This window comes from Eurosta solidaginis, chromosome 4 (genome assembly GCF_040869045.1).
Source record: "Eurosta solidaginis isolate ZX-2024a chromosome 4, ASM4086904v1, whole genome shotgun sequence".
NCBI lineage: Eukaryota > Metazoa > Arthropoda > Insecta > Diptera > Tephritidae > Eurosta > Eurosta solidaginis.
In genome coordinates, this window is record NC_090322.1 from 73433572 (window position 1) to 73455895 (window position 22324).

General features: G+C 37.0%; 1 protein-coding gene across 2 annotated transcripts in view; it reads left to right on the forward strand.

Moving 5' to 3' along the window:
• Positions 1-1470: 1470 nt before the first annotated feature.
• The window catches only part of HUWE1 (HECT, UBA and WWE domain containing E3 ubiquitin protein ligase 1), a 341644-nt gene continuing 320790 nt past the window's right edge, over positions 1471-22324 (forward strand). The window contains exon 1 of one of the 2 annotated variants that reach the window (XM_067782086.1): positions 1471-1898. In XM_067782086.1, coding sequence (XP_067638187.1) covers positions 1632-1898 — 267 coding nt within the window. In that variant the 5' untranslated portion in view covers positions 1471-1631. The remainder of the gene's footprint in view (positions 1899-22324) is intronic. The other variant, XM_067782085.1, reaches the window with a different exon arrangement.

Below are 22324 nucleotides of genomic sequence, written 5' to 3' on the forward strand. Positions count from 1 at the left end.
CGTAGGTACGGCGAAAAACTTAGGTGTAATTTTTAACAAAACATTGACATGGAAAGACCATATTTTTAGAACGGTTGGAAAAGTGTATGGAATGCTTCGTACACTATGGTTTACACAGTATTTCACGCCTTTGCACATAAGACTACTTCTGGCTAAAGCGTACTTAATACCTATGCTACTTCATGGTTGTGTGATTTACTCAAACTGTGACTATCTGTGAAAGAACGAACTAAATGTTGTTTACAACAACATTGCTAGATGTGTTTATGGGTTGAAAAGACTTGACCACGTATCACAACATGCTGAAAGGTTGCTAAACATTTCTTTCGAAAATCTTTTAAAAGTCAAAACACTGTCCTTCCTCCATTAATTGATACACACGAAGTAACCTGACTATCTATATCGTAAGCTTCTTTTTCTGCAATCATCAAGATCGGTGCTTATTCTTAAGCACATTAGATACCGCATGCTAACTTCTGAGGGCCAATTCTTTGTTACTGCAATACGTCTTTGGAACTCCCTACTTACAAGTATTCGACTCTTAAGTAATGCTCTGTATTTCAAAAAAGAGCTAACATCATTTTTAACGACTCTTAAACTGGATCTCAAATTGTTGTTGTTAAAATGTTCATTTCTAAGTCCTTTTCCTTTCTCTGTGTCTTCTCTCTTTATTTGTTAAGCACTATTCGATCTATAACCAGCCAAAGGTTATCATTACTACTGCTGTCTTTTAATATTTATTAATTACTTTTCTTTAGTTTTAAGATTTACATTTACATACATAAATATTTCACTATTATCCGTTATATTTAATTTAATTTGATTAATCTAATTTATTGTTATTATAAATGTTCCATTTTTATAGCTCATGCTATTCATGACTAGCACTGTTAAATAATTTGTCAAAATTGTTGTGCTAGGAACAAATTTTCAAATAAATACATACATACATACATACAACGTTGTTACAAAGAGGATAAATATAATAAGAGCCGTCACTCGTTATTTTTTAGGCATTTACTCGATGTAAACTATGAGGTAGTCGCTACTTTTTTTTGGGCGAGATGTTTATAAATGTCTTCTATACATTTTCATAGGGTATTTGTGTTTATTTTTCCGACTGTATTTATTTAATTATTTAATTCACTTTCCAAAAAACACGTTTGCTTAAAGTGACAACACCGCATGGATAAATGGAAGGCAATTCCAAAATGTCCCTCATAAAACAAAAGTAGCGACTACCTCACAGTTTACATCGAGTAAATGCCTAAAAAATAACGAGTGACGGCTCTTATTATATTTATCCTCTTTGGTTGTTATTGCATTTGCATGTTAAAATTCTATTCGTAACTCGATCAAATCTCAATGGAACGTAATTTAAGTCGTACACAAAATGCTATCTGACACTAGCTTAAGGCCATAAATAATCGATTACAAGACAAGAAAATTTGTTTCTAGATGATGGCACTATTTTTGCTTCTCAGTACACTGTGTACATTATGCTCAAGAATTTAAGATTGTTTAAAAAGGTGTGCTGTTCATAGATTTTGTAAATCAAACTGGATTGGATTAATATTAAATAAACTGCTTGAAGTAAAATTGACATGCTTGTTCCGAATTGAAAAATCACTATGAAGGTCGATACAAGTAAATTAAAAAAGAGTTCGTCGGAACTAACAACTGAGTGTAGGCTTCTTATTGATCAATTAACCAAGTGCCGTAGTAAAAGTGATCTCTCGCGATTTCTCGAAACCATAAACGTGTGGACTTATGGAAAATGTGAGCTTTATCATTGGACTCATATATTGGACCGTTTTGACAAAATTTTGGAAGAAGGTGCACGGCAGGTGGATGACAATGAATTCATGTTATACTGCGATTTAAAATTTTCACCTGAGGTATATATGTACATTTGATGGCATCATATGTATGCATCAATTTAAATATTTCTATAAACTAAGCGAGGTATATCGGGAAAGCTTCAATTTTTTTTGTGTTGTAGAAGTGCTTCGCCCCATCCAATAGGTGTGACCGATCACAAATTGTTCTTGGTGTTGTAGCGATTAGGACCCTCCCCGAAGGCCTTGGGAGTGTTATCGAGTTGATGGTCCTTTGCTGGATGCAGATCCGGTACCCCTCAACTAGACTTTTACCGTTTTTATTTTCCGCATTCGGATTATTAATACTAACGTCAAGGCGCGTCGTTTCGCACCTCTCGATATTTTTGGTAGCGTATTAGCAGTCGACCCCTCAACTAGACTTATACCACGATTTGTTATGACCACATGCGACCTTCTAGGCCCATGAGGAGTTCGGAGTCGTCAGAGCCTCGGCTGTTAATGGAACAGGATTCGCCACGGATAGGTGATGTTGACAATTGGGTTTGGAGAAGCTAAGTATTTCGCTGGCAACCTGAAAAGGCTGCGCTACACAAACCCCTTGAATCCGGTGTTTTTTCGCATATATTTTTATTATTTATTTATTATTACGGTCTTTAAAACCTAGTTTAGGTTAAAATTAAAGATTAACATAACTCCTCATGTCAAATTTAGTGATGTACAATATAAAAACAGTTTTTCTTTGAACTTACTAATATATTCACAGTCTTTTAACTCAGAATCATTGTACATTTTATACCCTAAATATTCTAGAGACCTTTTGGCGAACTCAGTTCTTATTCTAGGCAGTGTTATATTATTGCAATTTCTAGTTCCATAATTGTGGATTTCATGATTATAATTTATTTTACTACTCAGGTAATTCGGTAACAATCCTAACCTAAGTTGGTGTATAGATTTCAATAGGGGGACTCATGTAACCGTATAAATGCCTTATAAAGTGTGTAAACGTATAAATTTATCTAGTGCGTAAACGAGCTGTCAAAAGACGCGTATTAATCTCGAGAACAATAATCCGCGTGTCTTTTTTCGGTTTTTCGTTAATATCTTTTGAACGCGTTAGAATTTTTATTTATATATTTTTATTTTCATCTAGAGAGGTGTCAAACGACGCATCTTGACATCAGTATTAATAATCCGAAGGCGGAAAATGAAAATTTTAACGGGTTCAAAAGATATTAACGAAATACCGAAAAAAGACCCGCGGGTACCTCCGGAACCGGGGGTCGGATCCATAGTATTTTTGCGCAGAACACCTTTCTGCGTTGGCGGCCTTCGGCCGCGCTTATAAAAAATAACCCTGGGCTACGCCATGCCAAGTCCGGGTGTGTGGTAAAACCGTGGCTACCGCCACGGTGATGCACAATTTTTTTGGTGGGTACCAACACAACAACAACCACATGAAAATCGCCAACTTCAACTGCAAATATCTCCGGACAGAGATAAAATTTTTATTTTCCGCCTTCGGATTATTTTTCTCGAGATTAATACGCATCTTTTGACACCTCACTCGATATTTTTGGTAGCGTATTAGCAGTCGACCCCTCAACTAGACTATTACCAAAAATTTTTGGCGTTCTTGGAGGACACTTTAAAATAAATCGCATTGCCTTGTTTTGCTGTATTTGAAGTTTCTTAATATTTATATCATTACTTAATATCAGAATAGTAGGTCAATAAATAAAGTGTGGTTCAATAATTGAACGATAAACCAATATTTTATGACTTTGACTGATGTGTTTACATGTTCTATACATGAAGCCTCTTTTCTGTGCAATTTTCCTTTCCAGATAAGTTACATGCACTCCAAAATTTAGATTATCATCAATCAAAACTCCTGAAAACTTAATTTTGTCTACTCTTCAGCGTAATATTATTTAAACTATTGTTACCTATGATATTAGTGTTTTTACAAAATATCATGAACTTAGTTTTTTCGACATTTAATTTCACTTTCTAAGGCATAACCATTTGTATAGCGAGTCCAGGTTTTCTTGTACTTGCAGCATGGCACATTCTGCATATTTTTCAGTTATGATAAGCAATGCATCATCCGCAAATAGACGTATTTTACAATATTTTAAGCATCTTTTCATATCATTGATATACAATGTAAACAATATTGGCGCCAAGACAGAGCCTTGTGGTGAACCAATGTTAACATCCACCACTGATGAAACTTCCTTTCCAATTATCGTTCTCTGTTTCCTGTCGCTCAAATAACTCCGTATCCTTTCCAACGCCTTTCCTATTATACCAATTTTAAACATAACGTCCAATAACTCAGATCTATCGTCAGTTTCAAAAGCCCGTTTTAAGTTCAAGAAGACAGACACCGTAAATTTTTGGTCCGCTATGTCTTCTTTCTAATCTGCAATTACCATATTTAACGCTGTTTCACAAGAATGGCTCTTCCTGAAACCCGATTATTCTAGGATAATCACATTGTGCTTCTCTAAGTATGCCACAAGTTGATTCCTCACCACTGTCTCTATAATTTTTTCATCTGTAGGTAACGTGTTAATTGGACGTAGTTCCTCAGGTTTCATTGTATTTTTTACTTTTTGCACAGGTATTATTGATGAAAATTTCCAGTAACTAGGTACAATACCGATCTTTAAGGACTCGTTAATTATATCTTTGTAGAAATTAGCAGTATATATCATGCCATATTTGTTTTTAAGTGATTTTGTGATAATAATAATATCGTCCACAACAATGTCAGTAAATTTAAATATTTCAAAGGGATTACTGTGATTTGCGCTTATTTCATCCCCATTTACAATTTCTTCGATGCTATCATTAATTTCAACAATACTTTGTATAAAAAAGTTATTTAGGGCATTAGCCATATCATATTCATTTTCCAGGCATTCACCGTTAACTACAATTAATTTATTACGGCCAGAAGCCTAATTCGTAAATTACAATATATTACAGTTTTTTTATCTTATAGCTAAGGTTTTACAATATTTGTCTCTTGTCATATTTTTCCAATAGTATTTTGTTCTTAATTTGGAATATAATCGTTTTGTACCGCAATGACCGCCTAACAAAGGGTCCTCATGATAAATTGTCATAAGTTTTTGTTTTTGCTCTGTTTCTGTTACAGTTTCTACAGGGTCTGTTAGTATTATTTGCAATTATTTTAAAATTTTATTACCGCTGATTTTAAAATTTGTAATTGAAAATTCTTTGAAAAATATATCATTCTTTGGCCATTCTAACTGCTTAATATTGTGATTGCCGGCTGCTTTTTCAAGCCTCGAAAATAACTCTTCTAAATTTGTTTTTCCGTTAGCATTCACATAATTAAGTAAATTTAGTTTTTTATGTTTTATATGCGCATAAATTTGTATATTGGAGATCTCATTATTCTTATTAAATTGTATAGTCGACTTTATTCGCGGTATCTTTTTTGAAAAATTGTATGAAAATTTGTCATAAACTTGTACTTTAGGCGTTTCGCAAAAAGTATCAGTAAAATTATCGCCTTTATTTTGTAATTCCTTTTGTTTGGTTTGTGATCGCGTTTGGACTGCTAAAACATGCTTTGTAGATTCTTTTATTTCGTCTATACTAATGCGTGAAAGAGCATCAACCACAACGTTAGATTTTCCTTTTATATATTCAATCGTAAATTTATATTCTGACAGTTCTAATCGAATTCTTGAAAGTTTAGAGGAAGGGTCTTTCATGTTAAAAAGATAGACTAGTGGTCTATGGTCGGATTTTACTGTGAAATTTGTACCATAAACATATGGACGAAAATGCTTTATAGCGAAATGTATTGCTAGGAGTTCTAATTCGATAATTGCTTTTTTCTGTTCTGCTTTATTAAAAGATTTTGACGCGAAACAAATTGGTAAATCGTTATCATCATGCTTTTGGCTTAATATAGCGCCACAACCACTCTTAGAAGCATCTACTGTAATTATAAATTCTTTTGTGAAGTCAGGGTATTGTAGTAGTTGAGGAGACATTAATGCTAAACTTAGTTTTTCGAAAGCGTTTTCGCACGCTTCGTCCCAAACAAATTCAACTTTTTTCCTATTTAAACGATTTAAAGGCGCTGCCAGTGACGCAAAATTTGGTATAAATCGCATGTAATAATTTGCAAATGCGACAAATCGCCTAACCGCATCTTTGTCTTTTGGCTTAGTATACCTTTTAATAGCGTCTATTTTCGAATCATCTGGCAGCAAACCTTTTGATGTGCATTTATGGCCTAGAAAAGTTACTTCGGAACGAAGGAAATTGCATTTGTTTGGATTCAGCTTTAAATTAAACTTTCTACAGGTTTCGAAAACTTTTTCTAAATTTTTAAGGTGATGTGTCTCACTACAACCAATGACGATAACGTCGTCAATATACATAAAAGCCTGATTTGGCGAAATGCCTGAAAATGCTATTGACATCATACGAGAAAAAGAGTTTGGTGCTATATTTAACCCGAAAGGTAAAACTTTCCAACGAAAAGCTCCTCGATCTGTACTGAAAGAAGTTACGTCTCTAGATTTAGGGTGAAGGGGTATTTGGTGAAAACCAGAAAAAAGATCTAAAGTTGAAAAGTATTTGGCTCTGCCAAGATTGTCGAGTATTTCATCAACGCGTGCTAGTGGAAATTTGTCGGCTATAAGCTTTTTATTGACTGCTCTGAAATCTACGCACATACGATACGACTTTTTGCCTGTTGGATCTTTTTTCGGTACCAAAATTAAAGGACTGTTATAATTTGAAAAACTAGGTTCGATTATATCATTCTGTAATAGGTTTTCGACTTGTTTATTTATTTCTTCGCGTTGTGTGTATGGCAAACGGTAATTTTTAATATAGACAGGGGTTTTGTCAGTTAATCTAAGTTTTTGTTCGTAGAAATTATTAAGCGTCATTAAGTCGGTTTTTAATGCAAAAATATCAGAATATTTCAAACATAAATCAAGTAATTTCTTTTTAGCGTAAGAAGGCATTTGTTTTGCTAAAATTGATTTAAGCTCTTCTATACGTTTTGAGTCGATAGGTGTATCATTTATTCGATAGACATTGAAGTTTTTAATGTCTTCAGTTTGAATATTGAAATCTTTTACATACTTGACCTCGTCGGTGGTGTTGATAACTTTTATTATTGGGTTTTTTGTATCAACGATACATTTTGCTGTGAAAACACCGTTACTAAGTTCCTGAGAATCAACAAAAACTGGACTTGTCGAATTTTTCAAACTAAAAACAGGAAAAACTTCGCATCTTGGTGGAATTACGAGAGTATTTGTGCTATGCAAGATTGAAATATTTACCTTTTCTGTCCCTTGTCCGAATGTAATTGTGTCATTAGCATAATTGATTATGCATTTGTTCGCTTTTAGAAAGTCTTTCCCTATTATACCGTCCGAAGGAATATTAAAGTTGTCATTGACAGCATGAAGAGTCAGAGGAAAAAATGTATTTGATGCGATTATACTTGCATTAACTGTTCCTAGTGTTGTTACCGTGTCTGTTGTTACGCCTGTTATATTTATTACGTTACTATTGTCTACTTCTACATCGTTTGCCAAACTGGAAATTTTTATTAGTGAAATGTCTGCCTGTGAATCTACTAGAAAGGAACATATTTTATGAGAATCGCTACAAGCGACTTCGACGAAATCGGAAAAATTGAAATTTAGACAATATATTGATTGAGAAGTATTTAGTCGAATTGCTCCTGCTCCCTCAGTGTTCGCGCCTGAGGGGCTTCGGCATTTAAAGAACGAACGTTGGCTGAGTTTCTAGAATTTGAACCCTGATTATTGGAATTCCTGTTATTTCCGGACCGATTATTATTGTTATTGTTGGAATTGCTATTGCCTCTATTGTAATTACGATTATTGCCTCTGTTATAATTGTTATTTCAGAAATTTGTATTACTGTGTTGCCTATTTGCATTACCGTTATATCGAAAATTACTATTGTTGTTATATCTGAAATTAGTGTTACCTGTGGAATTTCCACGGAAATTATTATATCTTATCGGATGTGACCGAAACGCTAACACTTGCCGCTCTCTAACTTCCTGTTCTCGCTCTATAATCATTTTCGCTACTACGTCCTTTGAATCTTTGAAGGTTGTTGACGCAAGGATTGATTTCACCATATCTGACCTACTATTTGATCTACAAACGCTAATGGTTTGTTCAACCGCCATCTCGTGGGCTTTTGCCTTCGTCATACCTTCAATGATTAGACAGCGCTCTAACGAGTCAGAAAGCTCTTCTACCTGCTTTGCAAATTCTGAAAAATTGTTATTGGTTACTCTTAAGGCTGCAATTTTTCCCGCGACAACTTTCGAGTTGTCTGGACTAATTTCACTACATAGCGCTTCTTTAATTTGGCTGACTGATTCTATATGCGTTGGTAGTGCTTCGCGAGCTTTGCCTTCGAGCTTGGATTTTAAAAATGCAATAAAAGTAGGAGTTAAATTTTCGTTAGAGAATACTTCCATTAATTCAACTTTATTTATAAATGAGCCAAGTGCTAACGGGTCTCCACTGTAATTGTCTCGCATAATCGAGGCACAAGTACTAATGAACGATTTTTTCTCCTCGATTGTGGCCATGGTTGTAACGTTAGGAATAGGAGTTAGAATAGAAAACTAGAATTTGGAATTACAGGTTGATCAGCGAATCCTAAAAAGTCTGCACTCAGGGATAATTTATAGTTATGTTCACTTGTTAAGGTATTAGTTGACGATGCACTCGAAGATGAATCAGAATCTGAGTTATTGGAATCTATATCTTGCTCTAAGTTTTTGGAATCTAAATTTTGCTCTGAATTTTCGGGACTTGAATTTGGATTGGAATTTTTAGAAATAACCTTTCCGCTTCTTAGGTCCATACGTGTTGAAACGAATGGACAAAATATTAAAATTTTTTTTTTTTTTTTTTTGTTGCAAGATATGTGGCATTTATGAAGATTGAATAGAAATTTAAAGGAAATTAAATTGGGACTAGCTGAGTTGAGCTCAAAAGAAAGTTATGAATGTATTCTTAAAAGGAATTTATGAAAATATTTTAAAAGAAATTTGTGAAAGCATGTGTTTTTGAAAGCTTTTAGATTTTAGTTATAATTATACAATTTGTTAGCGAATACTTATAGCAAACAACTTTAGTTAGTGAATTTTATTGAAATACTAAAGTTAGTGATTAGTTAATAAAAGGATTCAAGAAAATATTTACTTTACGCTTTTGTTGTCCGTAAATCCAAACCCAATGTTTGAAATTAGCCGAAAATTTTTCGTGCAAAACTGTTCCTACTTCCCGATATTCAATTGCAATTTAAAAGAAGTTGAATGTTGTGTATGAATATATTTATTGAAATGTAAACATTTTTAATTGTACAGAATGTGAGAAAAAAAATTGAATTTTAAATGTATGGCAAAAATTATAATTTTTGAAATGAATTTTTATTATCTAAATGCAAAAATTGGAGAATGGCAAATAATTTTATATAAAAATTGAAACGGACGCACCGCTTTTATCAAATTTGATTTGTTTTTATTTTTATAGATACGGGCGCACCGCATCTTTTCAAAATTGTAATATAAATGTCCTCGGACGCACCGGGATTAAAAAAAAATTATGTCATGTTTATACACGGACGCACCGCGTTAAAGAAAAATTGTAATTATTGGTTTTTAACCTGTTTTACGCATATACCTATGTGTAAGAAAATGCTTGAATATAATGCAAAAAAATTGTTTTTTTTGTTTTTTGTTATATATATATATAGATAAGTAATTTTGAAAACTTGAATAATAATATGAAATGTATTGGATGTCGAAAATTACAAAGTTAGTATGAAAATTATGTTTTATGAAAATATAAATGATACGTTAATTTCGCACACTGTGCGCCATACCAAGTACTGCTTACTGTACCGCTGCTTGTCGCTGTGCTGCTGCGCTGGAAGTTCTGCTGATGCGCTCGCTGCTGTGCTGCTGCTTGATGGCTTTACCCTTTTTTCGCAAAGTTGCTCCGTTATGGTGGTGGCGTGGCTAGTGCCGTTATAAGTGGCGTGGCTAGTGCCGTTTCGCAAAAATTTTGGTACAGTTTAGCTTTTTATTCAAAGTTCAAAATTTAAGTTTTTACTGTTTTTCTCATTTTTTTTTTGTATTATTTCTGCTGCTGTTTAAATTTTTATATTATTACCGTTTACATTTTCTTATTATCTCTGTCTTTAGTTAAGTATTGTATTATATGTATTCTCAAAAATGTTCACTTTTCCATTCTAGCCACGGCCAAAAAATCCACACCACTGCCATTTTTGTTTATTTCATAAAAATTTTTCCTTTTTGCGAAGTTTTAAATGTGTTAATTTTTGTTCATTTTCTGATTTTAAATTATTTGTAGATTTTTCTCAGTTTTATAGATTTTTGTAATGGTTTTAAATTTTGTATTTTTTTGTGTATCTTTTTTTTTTTAAATTTTTTGTAAATGTTTTTTAAATTTCTGTTTTTTTTGTAGATTTTTAAATGTTTTTAAATTTTTTTGTAGATTTTAAATATAATTTTTTTGTGTTTTTTTTGTAGATTTTTGATGTTTTTAAATTTTTTTTGTAGGGTTTTTGTATATTTTGTATTTTTTTTGTAATTTTTCAAATTTTTATATTTTTTTGTAATAGTTTTTAGTGTTTTATACTTTTTTTGTAAATTTTTTTTTTTGTTTTAAACTTTTTTTGGTAAACTTTTTGATTTTATAACTTTGTATGCATGTGTATTATAATTTAATTTTTTTTTTTTTTTAATTTTAAATTTTAAATTTTAAGTGGGTATTTTTTTAATGCCCACGCCTGTTGGGAGGCTTGCCTCCTTCCGGCCACTCGCCGCATTGACAGGGCTTCGGCCCACGGTCGCCATATCGAGGATCCATCTTGGATCCTGGGAAACTAGCGCTCCAATGCGCTCCCGCCCCACAAACGCACTTACTTATACTTTCCTTTTTTAATTTTTAAATAAAAAATAGATTTGCTTCAGTTTCCAAATTATGTTGGTTTCTTTAATTTAAGCTTTGTTTTTTTCACTCTAAGTTCGTACAACTTTTATATTTTTCGTTATAGTGTATATACAAAAATTTATTTCTAGTTCACTCCTTTTTTAAACTTAGTTCACAAACTTTATATTTACTTTCTTGTACAGTATATTTTTTTAAAATTTTTACAACTGCACTACTTTTGATTTCTTGTTTTTTTTTTGCGTTTCTTAGAATCGCGCGTGATAGTCAGGTGCCGGTCTTCTTCAAACTGAAAAACTGCCGCTAACGCCAACCTGTAGCTCGGCAGTTTTTTCTTTACGTTGCTTAGCAACGAAATTAATGATGGCGTCAAAATAAAATCATGGCGTCGAACAACGGCAGTTTCAACCAATCAGAAACTCTCCAAATTGCTCGACTCTAACAATTTTAGTGATGCCAAGTGCATCTGATGTATGGTTGCATCTTGGACATTTCCAAAGAGGGTTGCCATCTACAATTTATTTTAATGTATTTTACTTTGGCACTACACTCTGTGTCCAGGTACCCATGCCAGAAGGATGGTGTTATTGACTCCTAGATTGTTTAACCTCTCCATGCATTCAAGGACCGTTGCTGATTTAATCTCAACTGAGGATAATGCCTTGAGTGCCGCTTGACTGCTGAGTATAGCGATTTTCTCGTTGGTATATCCCCGCTGTAAGTTTACCTCTGCACACCGGCTTATGGCGACAACTTCGGCTTGGTGTCTTCGAGCCATCGGTGTACCATATTATAGTGTGTTCCTGGTGAAGCGCTTCAATCCTGGAGGTGTCCCACGTACATTTGTTCCCCAGCTCTATTTTGAAGCGCTTCTCAAACTTAATTATCTTCCTCGTATCATCTCTGGGAAGTTGGATAAGTGGAATCTGCTCCTGCAGCTACGTGACTGTATCACTTTGCCTCTTCCACATCCCTCTCTAGCTATGTTTACTAAAGTACTCCTGGATGCCTGCTCAATTATTATATGTAGAGGCGTTAACTCAAGCAGCACTTCTATTGCTGCCGTCGGGCATGTTCGCATGGCTCCCGTGATGCAGACACACGCTAAGCGTTGAAGCTTCGTGAGCGATTTTTGTACGGTCACCATGGTTGTTCTTGATGCCCACGCAACTGCTCCGTACACTATGATAGGTCTTACTATCATAGTGTACATCCATCTTAAGATCTTTGGGCTGCATCCCCAGGATCTTCCTGCAATACGTCTGCACACCATTATTGCTCTTGTGGCATTTGATATGGTGTTGTCAACGTGTTTCTTCCATAAGAGCTTAGAGTCAAACGTGACTCCCAAGTATTTCACCTCAGACGTGTACTCCATCTGTACTCCATCCATTGTGATTTGCCTAATCCCTTCCAGTTTTCTTCTCCTGGTGAAGGGCACAATGGATATCTTGTTAGGGTTGATGCTTAGCCCTACCTCAGTACACCATTCTTTCGTTAACCTCAATGCCATTTGCATTATGTCGCAAAGGGTGCTCTCAAATTTGCCCCTTACAATGATAACAATATCATCCGCGTACCCCTGACATCGGATTCCGTTGTCTGAGAGCCTCTGTAGAAGTTCGTCTACTACCAGGCTCCACAGCAGGGGTGACAGGACGCCCCCTTGTGGACATCCTTTCGTTGTTTTAATCCCTACTGTACCGTCCCCACTTAAGGTTTCGGCAATCCTCGAACGCAATAAGGCGTTTATCCACATACACATTTGACGTTGTATCTCTATTCTCTCGAGTACCCTCTTCACACTTTCGTGTGTCGTGTTGTCGAAAGCCCCCTCTATGTCCAAAAATGCGCATAGAGTTATCTCCCTGCACTCGAACGCACTTTGGATTTCTGTGGACAGCTGATACAGTGCAGTTTCTGTCGACCTGCCTGTTCTGTATGCATGCTGATCTTTATGTAGTGGCACTCTATCGAGAGCCCTTGATCTAATCTCGTGGTCTACAATCTTCTCCATTGCTTTGAGAGCAAAGGATGTCAGGCTTATAGGCCTAAAGGACTTAGGATTGGAGTAGTCCTTTTTAGCCACCTTAGGTATAAAGACCACTTTTGCTCTTCTCCACACCGTCGGGATGTATGCCAGTGCGAGACTATCCCTCATAATCCTGACCAGGTGTGGGATCAATTCCTCGCCCTGCTACAGAAAGGCTGGATATATACCATCCACTCCCGGAGATTTATAGCTCTGGAAAGACTTTACTGCCCACTTAACTGTGCCGTCGTTGAAGAGTTCTTTCGCAAGGTTCCAATCTGTGGGTGTCGGTCTCTCTTCTCGAGCCTCCTCCGTTGAGGTATCCGAGGATGCGTCCGGGAAATGCGCTGCAAGCAGGGCACGTGCTCTTTCTTCCTCAGTCCTTGAGTAGGTTCCATCAGGGAGCTTAATCGATAGTCGTGTCTCCCTTTGGTCCTTGGCTAGGGCTTTGTGAAGCCTTGCCGCCTCTGGAATCTCCGAAATACCCTCGCAAAATTTCCTGAAGCTATTTCTTTTAGCTTTTCTAATCTCTTTGTTATATGTTGTTAGATTCGCTGTGTATTGCTCCCAGTTTCCCGTGCGCCTCGCTTGATTGAAGAGTTTGCGCACGGTTTTCCTCATTTCCGAGAATTTCCTCGACCACCAGGGGGTTTTATTTCCTGTGCCCTTGGATTCTCGACAGCTAGAGTTAAACGCTTCAGTAATGACACGGTTGAAGTTATTAACTCTGGTCTCTAATTCCATATAACTTGTTCCTCTGTTCCTACTATCTATAATAGAAAGATTTCCCTGTAATATGTTCCTAAACATGTCCCAGTTTGTATTCCTGGGGTTTCGCCTTGGTGGTTCTTCTATGGGTATAGCCCCGATGACGAACTGAATAATAAGATGGTCACATTGAGGGTTCAGAGGAAGCCCCCCATCCAGAGATCAGTAGTGGAATTCACTAACTTTTTTAACGATATTTGCCATTGCTATATTTGCGAATCGATAACTATAACGATTTTGTTATTCAGTAACTATTTTGCAGGCATGCTTAACGAACGAAACGATATCATTTCGTTACGATAATCAACGCTAATAAACGAAACGAAGTCACTTCGTTTCGTTTATTAACGTTAAGAACGTCAAATTAACGTTAATTTGACGATCTTAACGTTAATAAACGAAACGAAGTGACTTCGTTCCGTTTATTAGCGTTGATTATCGTAACGAAATGATATCGTTTCGTTCGTTAAGCATGCCTGCTATTTTGTATCGATATTTATTTATCGACGATCAGCTGTGTTGCTAAATAAACGGTAGGTAAATTGGCTGCGTTAAAAATCACGAAATTAATATTTTGGCAGTTTTAGTTAAAAAAGAAAATGGGAACTTTAACTAAATAGTTTCAAACACGAAAATCCGCTTTATTTATAAATCAAATGGCATTTGAGTACTTGGCGTACGTTTTATCACAAGATGGATAATTACTAAGGCCATCGCCAGTGGACAGACACCTTCTTAGAGAAGTAGATAACCTATTCCACTTAAATGCAACGGAGTTTCGAAAGCTGTACCGACTAACCCCAGACTTGACTCATGATATTATTTCTCAATTTGATGGTAAATTCAGGGGTACAAGAATAACTGCGATATCAACAGAGAAACAAAATTAATACCGCAGTTACTTACCTTTTGTTAGAATAGGTAAAAACTTCACAATAATGGCTTTTAAAAGCAGTTAGTATACGGAATTTATTTACTTTTGGCATTTCTTTTGCGCTTTTCGCATTTTTTAGGTTTCGTTAAGCTGTGCTGCCACCTTTCTACTATTAAAACAAACTTTAAATGTCATTTATTTCGAGTCGTCAAAACTAAGTTAGTGAATAGTACAATCGATAAGGCAAGCGACAAAATCGTTAATTAAAATCTCGACAAATCGCATCGTTGAAAGTTAGTGAATTCCACTACAGCTCATCAGCCAGATCGTTACCCAGGGTTATGTCCAGGACTTCTTCTCTAGACCTAGTGATGAAGGTTGGTGAATTCCCAACGTTGTATATGCTTAGGTCATTACTAATAATAAATTCAAGAACGGACTCACCCCTAGAATTGGTGTTTGTGCTGTTCCATACCTCGTGGTGCGCATTCGCGTCGCATCCCATGATCAACGGTAATTTTGCCCATCTGCAATATTCCGTCAGTTTCCTCACACCCTCTGGAGGGACCTCGTAGTTGTCTCCCGCAAAGTAGGCCGCTGCGAAGACGATGTTCGTTGCCTCTCCTTGCATTACCATCGTCGCCTGAACTGCTACGAGGTCTTGACTCATAAACTCTGTAATGCAAAAATAGTTAATGGAGTTGTTAAGCACTACACACGCTCTTAGTCTTTCTTGAGAAAGATCCCAAATTACCTTATTATTTCCTCCTTTTAGGCCTCTTACCTGACCCTTATACACCCAAAGTTCTTGGATGAGTGCTATGCCCAGATCATCCGAGGCAAACCTGCGTGCTATTACTGCCGAAGCAGCTTTAGCATGGTGCAGGTTGATCTGGGCAACCTTTGTGTCAGTGCTGAAGCCTTAACGGCTCGTCCTCACCGGACAGCCGCAGGTCTTCTTCTCCTCTGTCCTCCAACCCTAGGTCTTCTAGGTTTAGACCTTCCAGTAGCTCTTCTGTTGATGGATCTTGCGTAGGCTCTTGACCGGTGATTAACCCGGTTGTTGACCCTGTGGCTGACGAGACACTGGCTGGGCACTGGTTGGATGTTGCTGTCCTAGATGTTGTTGCTGCCTCCTCGTTTTGCTCCCCAGTGCTCTGGACTTGTCCTGGAGAGTGGGTTTGTTCCACACTGGCTGGGGCTTTTTGCTTCCAAGGTCTGACCGGGACGAAGCTGAACCGGTAGTTCACCTTGAAGCTAGCTTCCTTTATTTTGATGAACGATGCCTCGTCAATTGCCATGTTTACCCGCATTTATAACTGTTTTCTGCTTTCTCTGCTTCAAATAGTTGCGGAACCATTTAAGTTCAATATCAGTTATGCAAATCCGCTGCATTTTTTTATTAATATCTCTCTATCCACCGCTTCAAAAGCTCTTTTGAGGTCAAGGAAAACTGAAACCACTACTTTTTTGTTGTTTAGCTCTTCTTTCCAATCAGATATCACCAAGTTCAGCGTTGTCTCACAGAAATGTTTTTTCCTAAATTTTGACTGTTGGTAGATTAGTATATTATTTACTTCAAGATGATTCACCAACTGATTCTTAACAACGAATTTGGGGAATTTAGCATCATTTGGCAAGGTATTTATGGGTCTAAGTTCTTCAGGTTGTATTGTCTTTTTAACTTTTTCCACAGGTATTATTTTTGACGTTTTCCACATTTCAGGTACCACACCATCTTCTAAGCTGTTACTGGTTATTTGAGCATAGAATTATCCGGTATACGATATACAATCTTTTAGTTCACCTTCGGATAGAAGTTTTCGTCCACCTATTTTATATTTAAAGTCTTTTAGGATATTAATAACAGCATCGGTGGTAATTTTAGTAGACTTTAATTTTGAATGGACTTGTGTGCTACTTGACAGGTTTCTAGATTATTATTAATTTCAATCACACTGTTTACAAAAAATCTATTTAGACCATTTGCCAGATCGGTTTCGTTTTCAACCAGTATGCCATCCAGTATCACCTTTTTTATCCCTTCGTTATCTTTAGTTTGGTTAACGCTTTGTTTGAGATATTTCAACATTTCTTTAGCATTATTTTCATTAAAAATTATTTTATTCTCCATATACTTTATTTTTTTAATTTGACAAATTTTTTGTATGACCTATTTATATTTTTATATTCATCCCACTCTCCAGTTTGTAACGCACGCGTGTACATATTGTATTTGTATTTATTCATTTGTGCCAATTCTCTGTCATACCATTTATTCATTAACTTGATATGCACTTCTTTCTCGTAGGTTAAGCTTTCCATAGCCTGAATCTTTATATTATTAATTAATTCAACTTTTACATCAATTGATAAGTTTAAAGTAAATTTGAAGTTAAATGATCTAAGGATGCTTATTAAAATATCACTATTATATTTGTCCCAATCTATGATTTTCTTGGTCAGTCTCATCTTGTATACTTTGGACGTTTTAATATTAAATTTTATAGTTTCATGATCAGATATTTTGTATTCCTGCAAATTATTACAGAGAATTTCATCCGAGCTTGAAAATAATAAATCAATTTTCAATTCTTTGCTTTTGTTTTCACCTTTTTTGTTATTATTTTTCATTACTTCTGCGTATGACAGCCCTTTTTCATTATTATTACTACTAATTTTCTTTATTTCGTTACATACCTTTTCATTATCTTTACCAATTATTTCAGTTTTATTTTTCACTTCTTCTATCATTTCATATAAGCTTTTTATCTCACCAATTTTTTGTCAAAAATCTTTTGTGATCTTTCCATAGTTGCTACTCTTTGAGTATATCTACCCTCTACAGCTTCCACTAAAGCTTTTATTTCATTTTGGCTTTTCTTCATCACCTCTTCAAACTCATATTTATACTCATTTAATATTGTATTGTTTTTCTTCACACTCATTTGCATTTCTTGTAGCACCAAGTCTACATTCTGAATATATGTAACACTTTCATCACACATAAATCGTGCCATAGGTTTTTCCTCAAAAATTTTACAACTATATTTATCAACACCTGCACATGCAAGGCTTAAATGGTAAACTTTATTACATACACCCTCGCATCGTATAGCTGTCTCTCCTCTTATAGAGTGATTGCATATCGCGCTCATCCTCATTTTGCTTTTGCCTTATTTCGATTTACTTCTCCGTTTCTTAGTATATGTATGTGTTTAAATTTGTTTATTAAATAAATTTATTTGAGTCTTTTTCTCAAAGTTACTCCTATTATATTAGGAATTAAATAACGTATTTTTACATTATTTGTTAAATTTTGTGAAGCGCGAACAAAACACTTTATTTTGCACAACTTTTTATTAATTTTCTTAAATGTTTTACCACAATTTTCCTGCTCGAAAAATGTCTTCAAGGTTTTCACATCTGCTCGTATTAAAAAACCAAACATAAATGTTGTTTATATAAGTCAGCGCTTGCATAGCCTCAGTTAAAACTTCGTTCAGGGCTTTAGTTTTAGTTTCTACTTCGGAAATTGACATAAAGCTGAAATCGCATGTTCGTAGCAAAGTTAAACGATTTTCAGCGCTATAGTACTCCCAACATGTAACAGTAGCATATCTTCTCATTTTACAAAGCTTTGTTGTTGGCACTTCGATGTGGATTGTCTCATGGTCAGAAATGCGATGTTCACCTATATTCACTGCTTTAACTTTATCATTGTTACTGAATAGCAAATCAGTTCTTGTAGACGAGTCCTCTGTTATCCTCGTGTCGAAGTTTATCCTTTGTATCATTGCCATTTGTGCAAATAAACTTGTTAGCTGGTTTGAATATGTTGACGATACATTTAGATTGATATTAAAATCACCAATTATTAAATTATTATCCGCCTCTTTGAGATGTTCAGTGATGATTTCATTTAGATAAGTAATAAAGGTGGAGTCACTGCTACTTGGTGAGTGATATAGTACACCGATTTTCCATTTGTTTATTTTTACAATAATGCACCACACATTCATGTTGATAGCTTTATTACAAACTATGCTAAATTGTATATTTTCATACACATACATGACAACAACACCGCCAGTATGCCTACTTTGAGAGTCACAACGAATGCATTTGTAGGTCGGAATACTAAGTTCAGAATCGAAGATATGTTCTGTTGTACACGTTTCCGTACATAACACAATACTTGGTCTTCTTATTTCAATAAGACGTTCCAGCTCAATTTTATTTGCTATAATATTACTAATATTAAGATAAATGCATTCCAAGATGTATATATTGCTATCTCGATTTAAATAATATTTTGACTTTTGTGTTGCAGTAAGGATCTTCTTTGGTTGTTAATAAACAACTTTCCTTTTCCTTGCACCAAGCTTTTGTTGGTATACGGGACAAGTTCTATCCAGAGTATCATGGTTATCGTCAAGTCCTAGATTCAGCTCCTTGTTTGCTCCTATGCAGTTAATGCACTTGTTTACTGCATCCTTTATGCATTGTGTATGTTTATGCTCACCCAAGCATTTTGTGCATACTTCCTTTTCCTTGCAGTCAGCCGCTATGTGATTGAAGCATTTGCATTTAAAACAACACAATACCTGCACTGCATCATATACTCGGCAACGTTCCCAACCTATATTAAGCCTCTCTCCAGCTAGTACATTCGCGACAGGCATACCTACCGCGGTTATTATTATTATTATTATCATCATTGTTTACAAATAAATTTATAAACTATTTTTGGTTAGGGTACCTGGTTACTGAGACCATATGGTTCCCTGCAATTAAACATATTGGTTTGTAATCTAAGTGTATATTGTCTTAACTTAAAGGGTATTTATTTTTCGTTGCTGTGTTAAGTAGTGTGGTAGACGTTGTGGGTTTTCAAGGCGTTATTGACAGTGTTTATCGTTTCCGTTTTACTGCAATCTAGGGCAATATCCATGGGGGTTGATACTTTCGTCAACGGGCAAATTTGCATCATGTGTTCGGGAGTCAATGCAGTGGAGCATGTCGAACATTGAATCGGACCATTATCATTGTAATGATGAGATATGCTGAACAGCGTGGTTCCAACTCTCATTCTTGCAATCTTTATATTCTAGCCCCCTAACCCGCTGGGGTACCACAAATTGTCATCAATATCCTCTAAGGGGAGTCCAAGGAAACTTGCTCTTTCAACAGGGGTGGACCATAATGAGAGGGGTGTTAGAGGCGTTGGTTCCACATTACAATGGAAGACATGGTTGGTGTCATGTGGGGACACATTGTAAGCGGGGCATACATTTTGTATGTCGGGGTTGATTCTAGATAGGTAAGAGTTTAACCTGTTACAGTATCCAGATCGAAGTTGAGCTAGAGTGACTCGCGTTTCCCTAGGGAGTGTGCGTTCCTCTTCTGCAAGTTTAGGGTATTGTTCCTTGAGTACAGGATTCCGACGACTGCTTGTGGAGTTCACTGAGGGCCTGCTTGTGTTTTTTGGCTTGTTGTTATTGTAGCAGTGGTTCTTCCACCTAATAGTTGCGACCGATCACAAATTGTCATCAATATCCTCTAATGGGAGTCCAAGGAAACTTCCTGTTTCTACAGGGGTGGACCATAATAAAAGGGGTGTTAGAGGCGTTGGTTCCAAATTACAATTAAAGAGATGGTTGGTGTCATGTGGGGACATATTGCAAGCGGGGTATACATTTTGTATGCCCACAACGAAGTTGAGCTAGTGTGACTCGCGTTTCCCTGGGGAGTACACGTTCCTCTTCCGCAAGTTTTGGGTACTCTTCTTTGAGTACTGGATTCACCGGGCAATTCCTGGCATAAAGGTCCGACGCCTGTTTGTGAAGGTTACCAAGGACCTGCTTGTGTTAAACAAAAGTTTAATTTCTAAACTGCACCGATGCCTGCCGACCACCCAGATAATTTGCGGTCCACCTTTTAAGACATGGGGGAAGGGTAGACACTTCCAGGTCTTGCAGTAACGTGCCATAGTTGACCGTATCAAAAGCTTTTGATAGGTCTAGCGCAACGAGTACTGTTCTATGGTGGGGGTTTTGATTTAAACCGCAATTTATCTGGGTGCTGATGGCATTTAGCGCGGTGGTGGTGCCATTGAGTTTTCTGAAGCCATGCTGATGACGGGACAGCTGCAAATTTGCTTTGAGGTAGGGGAGCAAAATGGCTTCAAGCGTCTTGGCTACTGGCGATAGGAGAGATATCGGGCGATATGACTCCTATGTTAGCTGGTTTCCCAGGCTTTAGTAGCGGTACCACCTTGGCCATTTTCCATTTTTCGGGTATGACAAAGGTGGAAAGAGACAGGTTGAAGACATGTGCTAAATATTTGAAACCCTCTTTCCCTAGGCTTTTAAGCATCGGCATGGCTATGCCGTGTGGGCCCACTGCTTTGCATGGTTTAGCATGACCGATGGCATCCTCAACCTCTTTGGAGGTGATGGTAATTGGTGACGCGCTGAATTTATGTTTATGTGCGTGTCTGTTGGCCCTCCGTCTATCTTTGTCGACCGTAGAATGCATTATATATTGTCGGCAGAAAGCGCTCGCTCATTTTTTCGCATCCGACAGCACTTTACCGCCAAAGGCTATGGAAACTTTGTCATTATGCGTAGACGGATTCGATAGGGACTTGACGGCGGACCAAAGTTTACCTACGCCGGCAGAGAGGTTACAACCGCTTAGGTGCTCCTCCCATTTCGCCCGCTTGTGTTCATCGACAAGCAATCTGATGCGTTGGTTTATATCCCTTATTTGGAGGTCGCCGGGATTGAGCTGTCTTATAAGGTCACGTTCTCTCGTTAAACTTGCGGCCTCCGCCGGGAAGCGGGGCCGCATTTCGGGAATTCTACCGGCGGAAATGAAACGAACCGAGGCGGATTCAGTGACCATGCGGAAAGCACGCTCCCCTTGGCGGGCATCAGTCCGGATAGGGAGGGCAGCAAAGCGGCTGTCTGTAAAGGATTTGTATTCGTCCCACCTTCCTTTTTTAAAGTTAATGAAAGTGCGTTCTTCTGTGACGATGAACTCGGCGGTACGTTCGAGCGAAATAGGTATAGGCAGGTGGTCGGATGCCAATGTTACCATCGGCTGCCAGTTGACGCAGTTTACGAGTTCTGCGCTCACGATTGAAATATCCGGCGAACTGTGACATCTTCCTACCATACGTGGGGGGTTGTTGTTGTTGTTGTAGCATTGTTTCGCCCCACCTAACAGCCGCGACCGATCACAAATTGTCATCAATATCCTCTAACGGGAGTCCTAGGAAACTTGCCGTTTCAACAGAGGTGGACCATAAGGAAAGGGGTGTTAGAGGCGTTGGTTCCACATTACAATTAAAGAGATGGTTGGTGTCATGTGGGGATACGTGGGGGGCGTCTCCGTTTATTGTGCAGAATGTCGTTTCTTCTATTTGATCCGCCAACATCTCGCCGCTACTGTCCGCCCGCAAGTTTGAATGCCATAGATCTTGATGGGCATTGAAATCGCCTAAGATAACGCGATTGTTGCCAGTGAGTCAGGCGCTGATATTAGGGCTGTATCCACTGGGGCAACAGGTGGCAGGAGGAATGTAGATGTTGATGATTTCTAGGTTTGCATCGCCTGACCGGACAAATTAGCCTTGACGTTCTAAGACACTGTCCCTGCGGTCGATGTCGTGATCAAATATACGATATTGTACAGAGTGGTGTATGATAAACGCGATGCCGCCTCCATTTCCGCTCTCGCGATCTTTTCTGTGGGCATTATA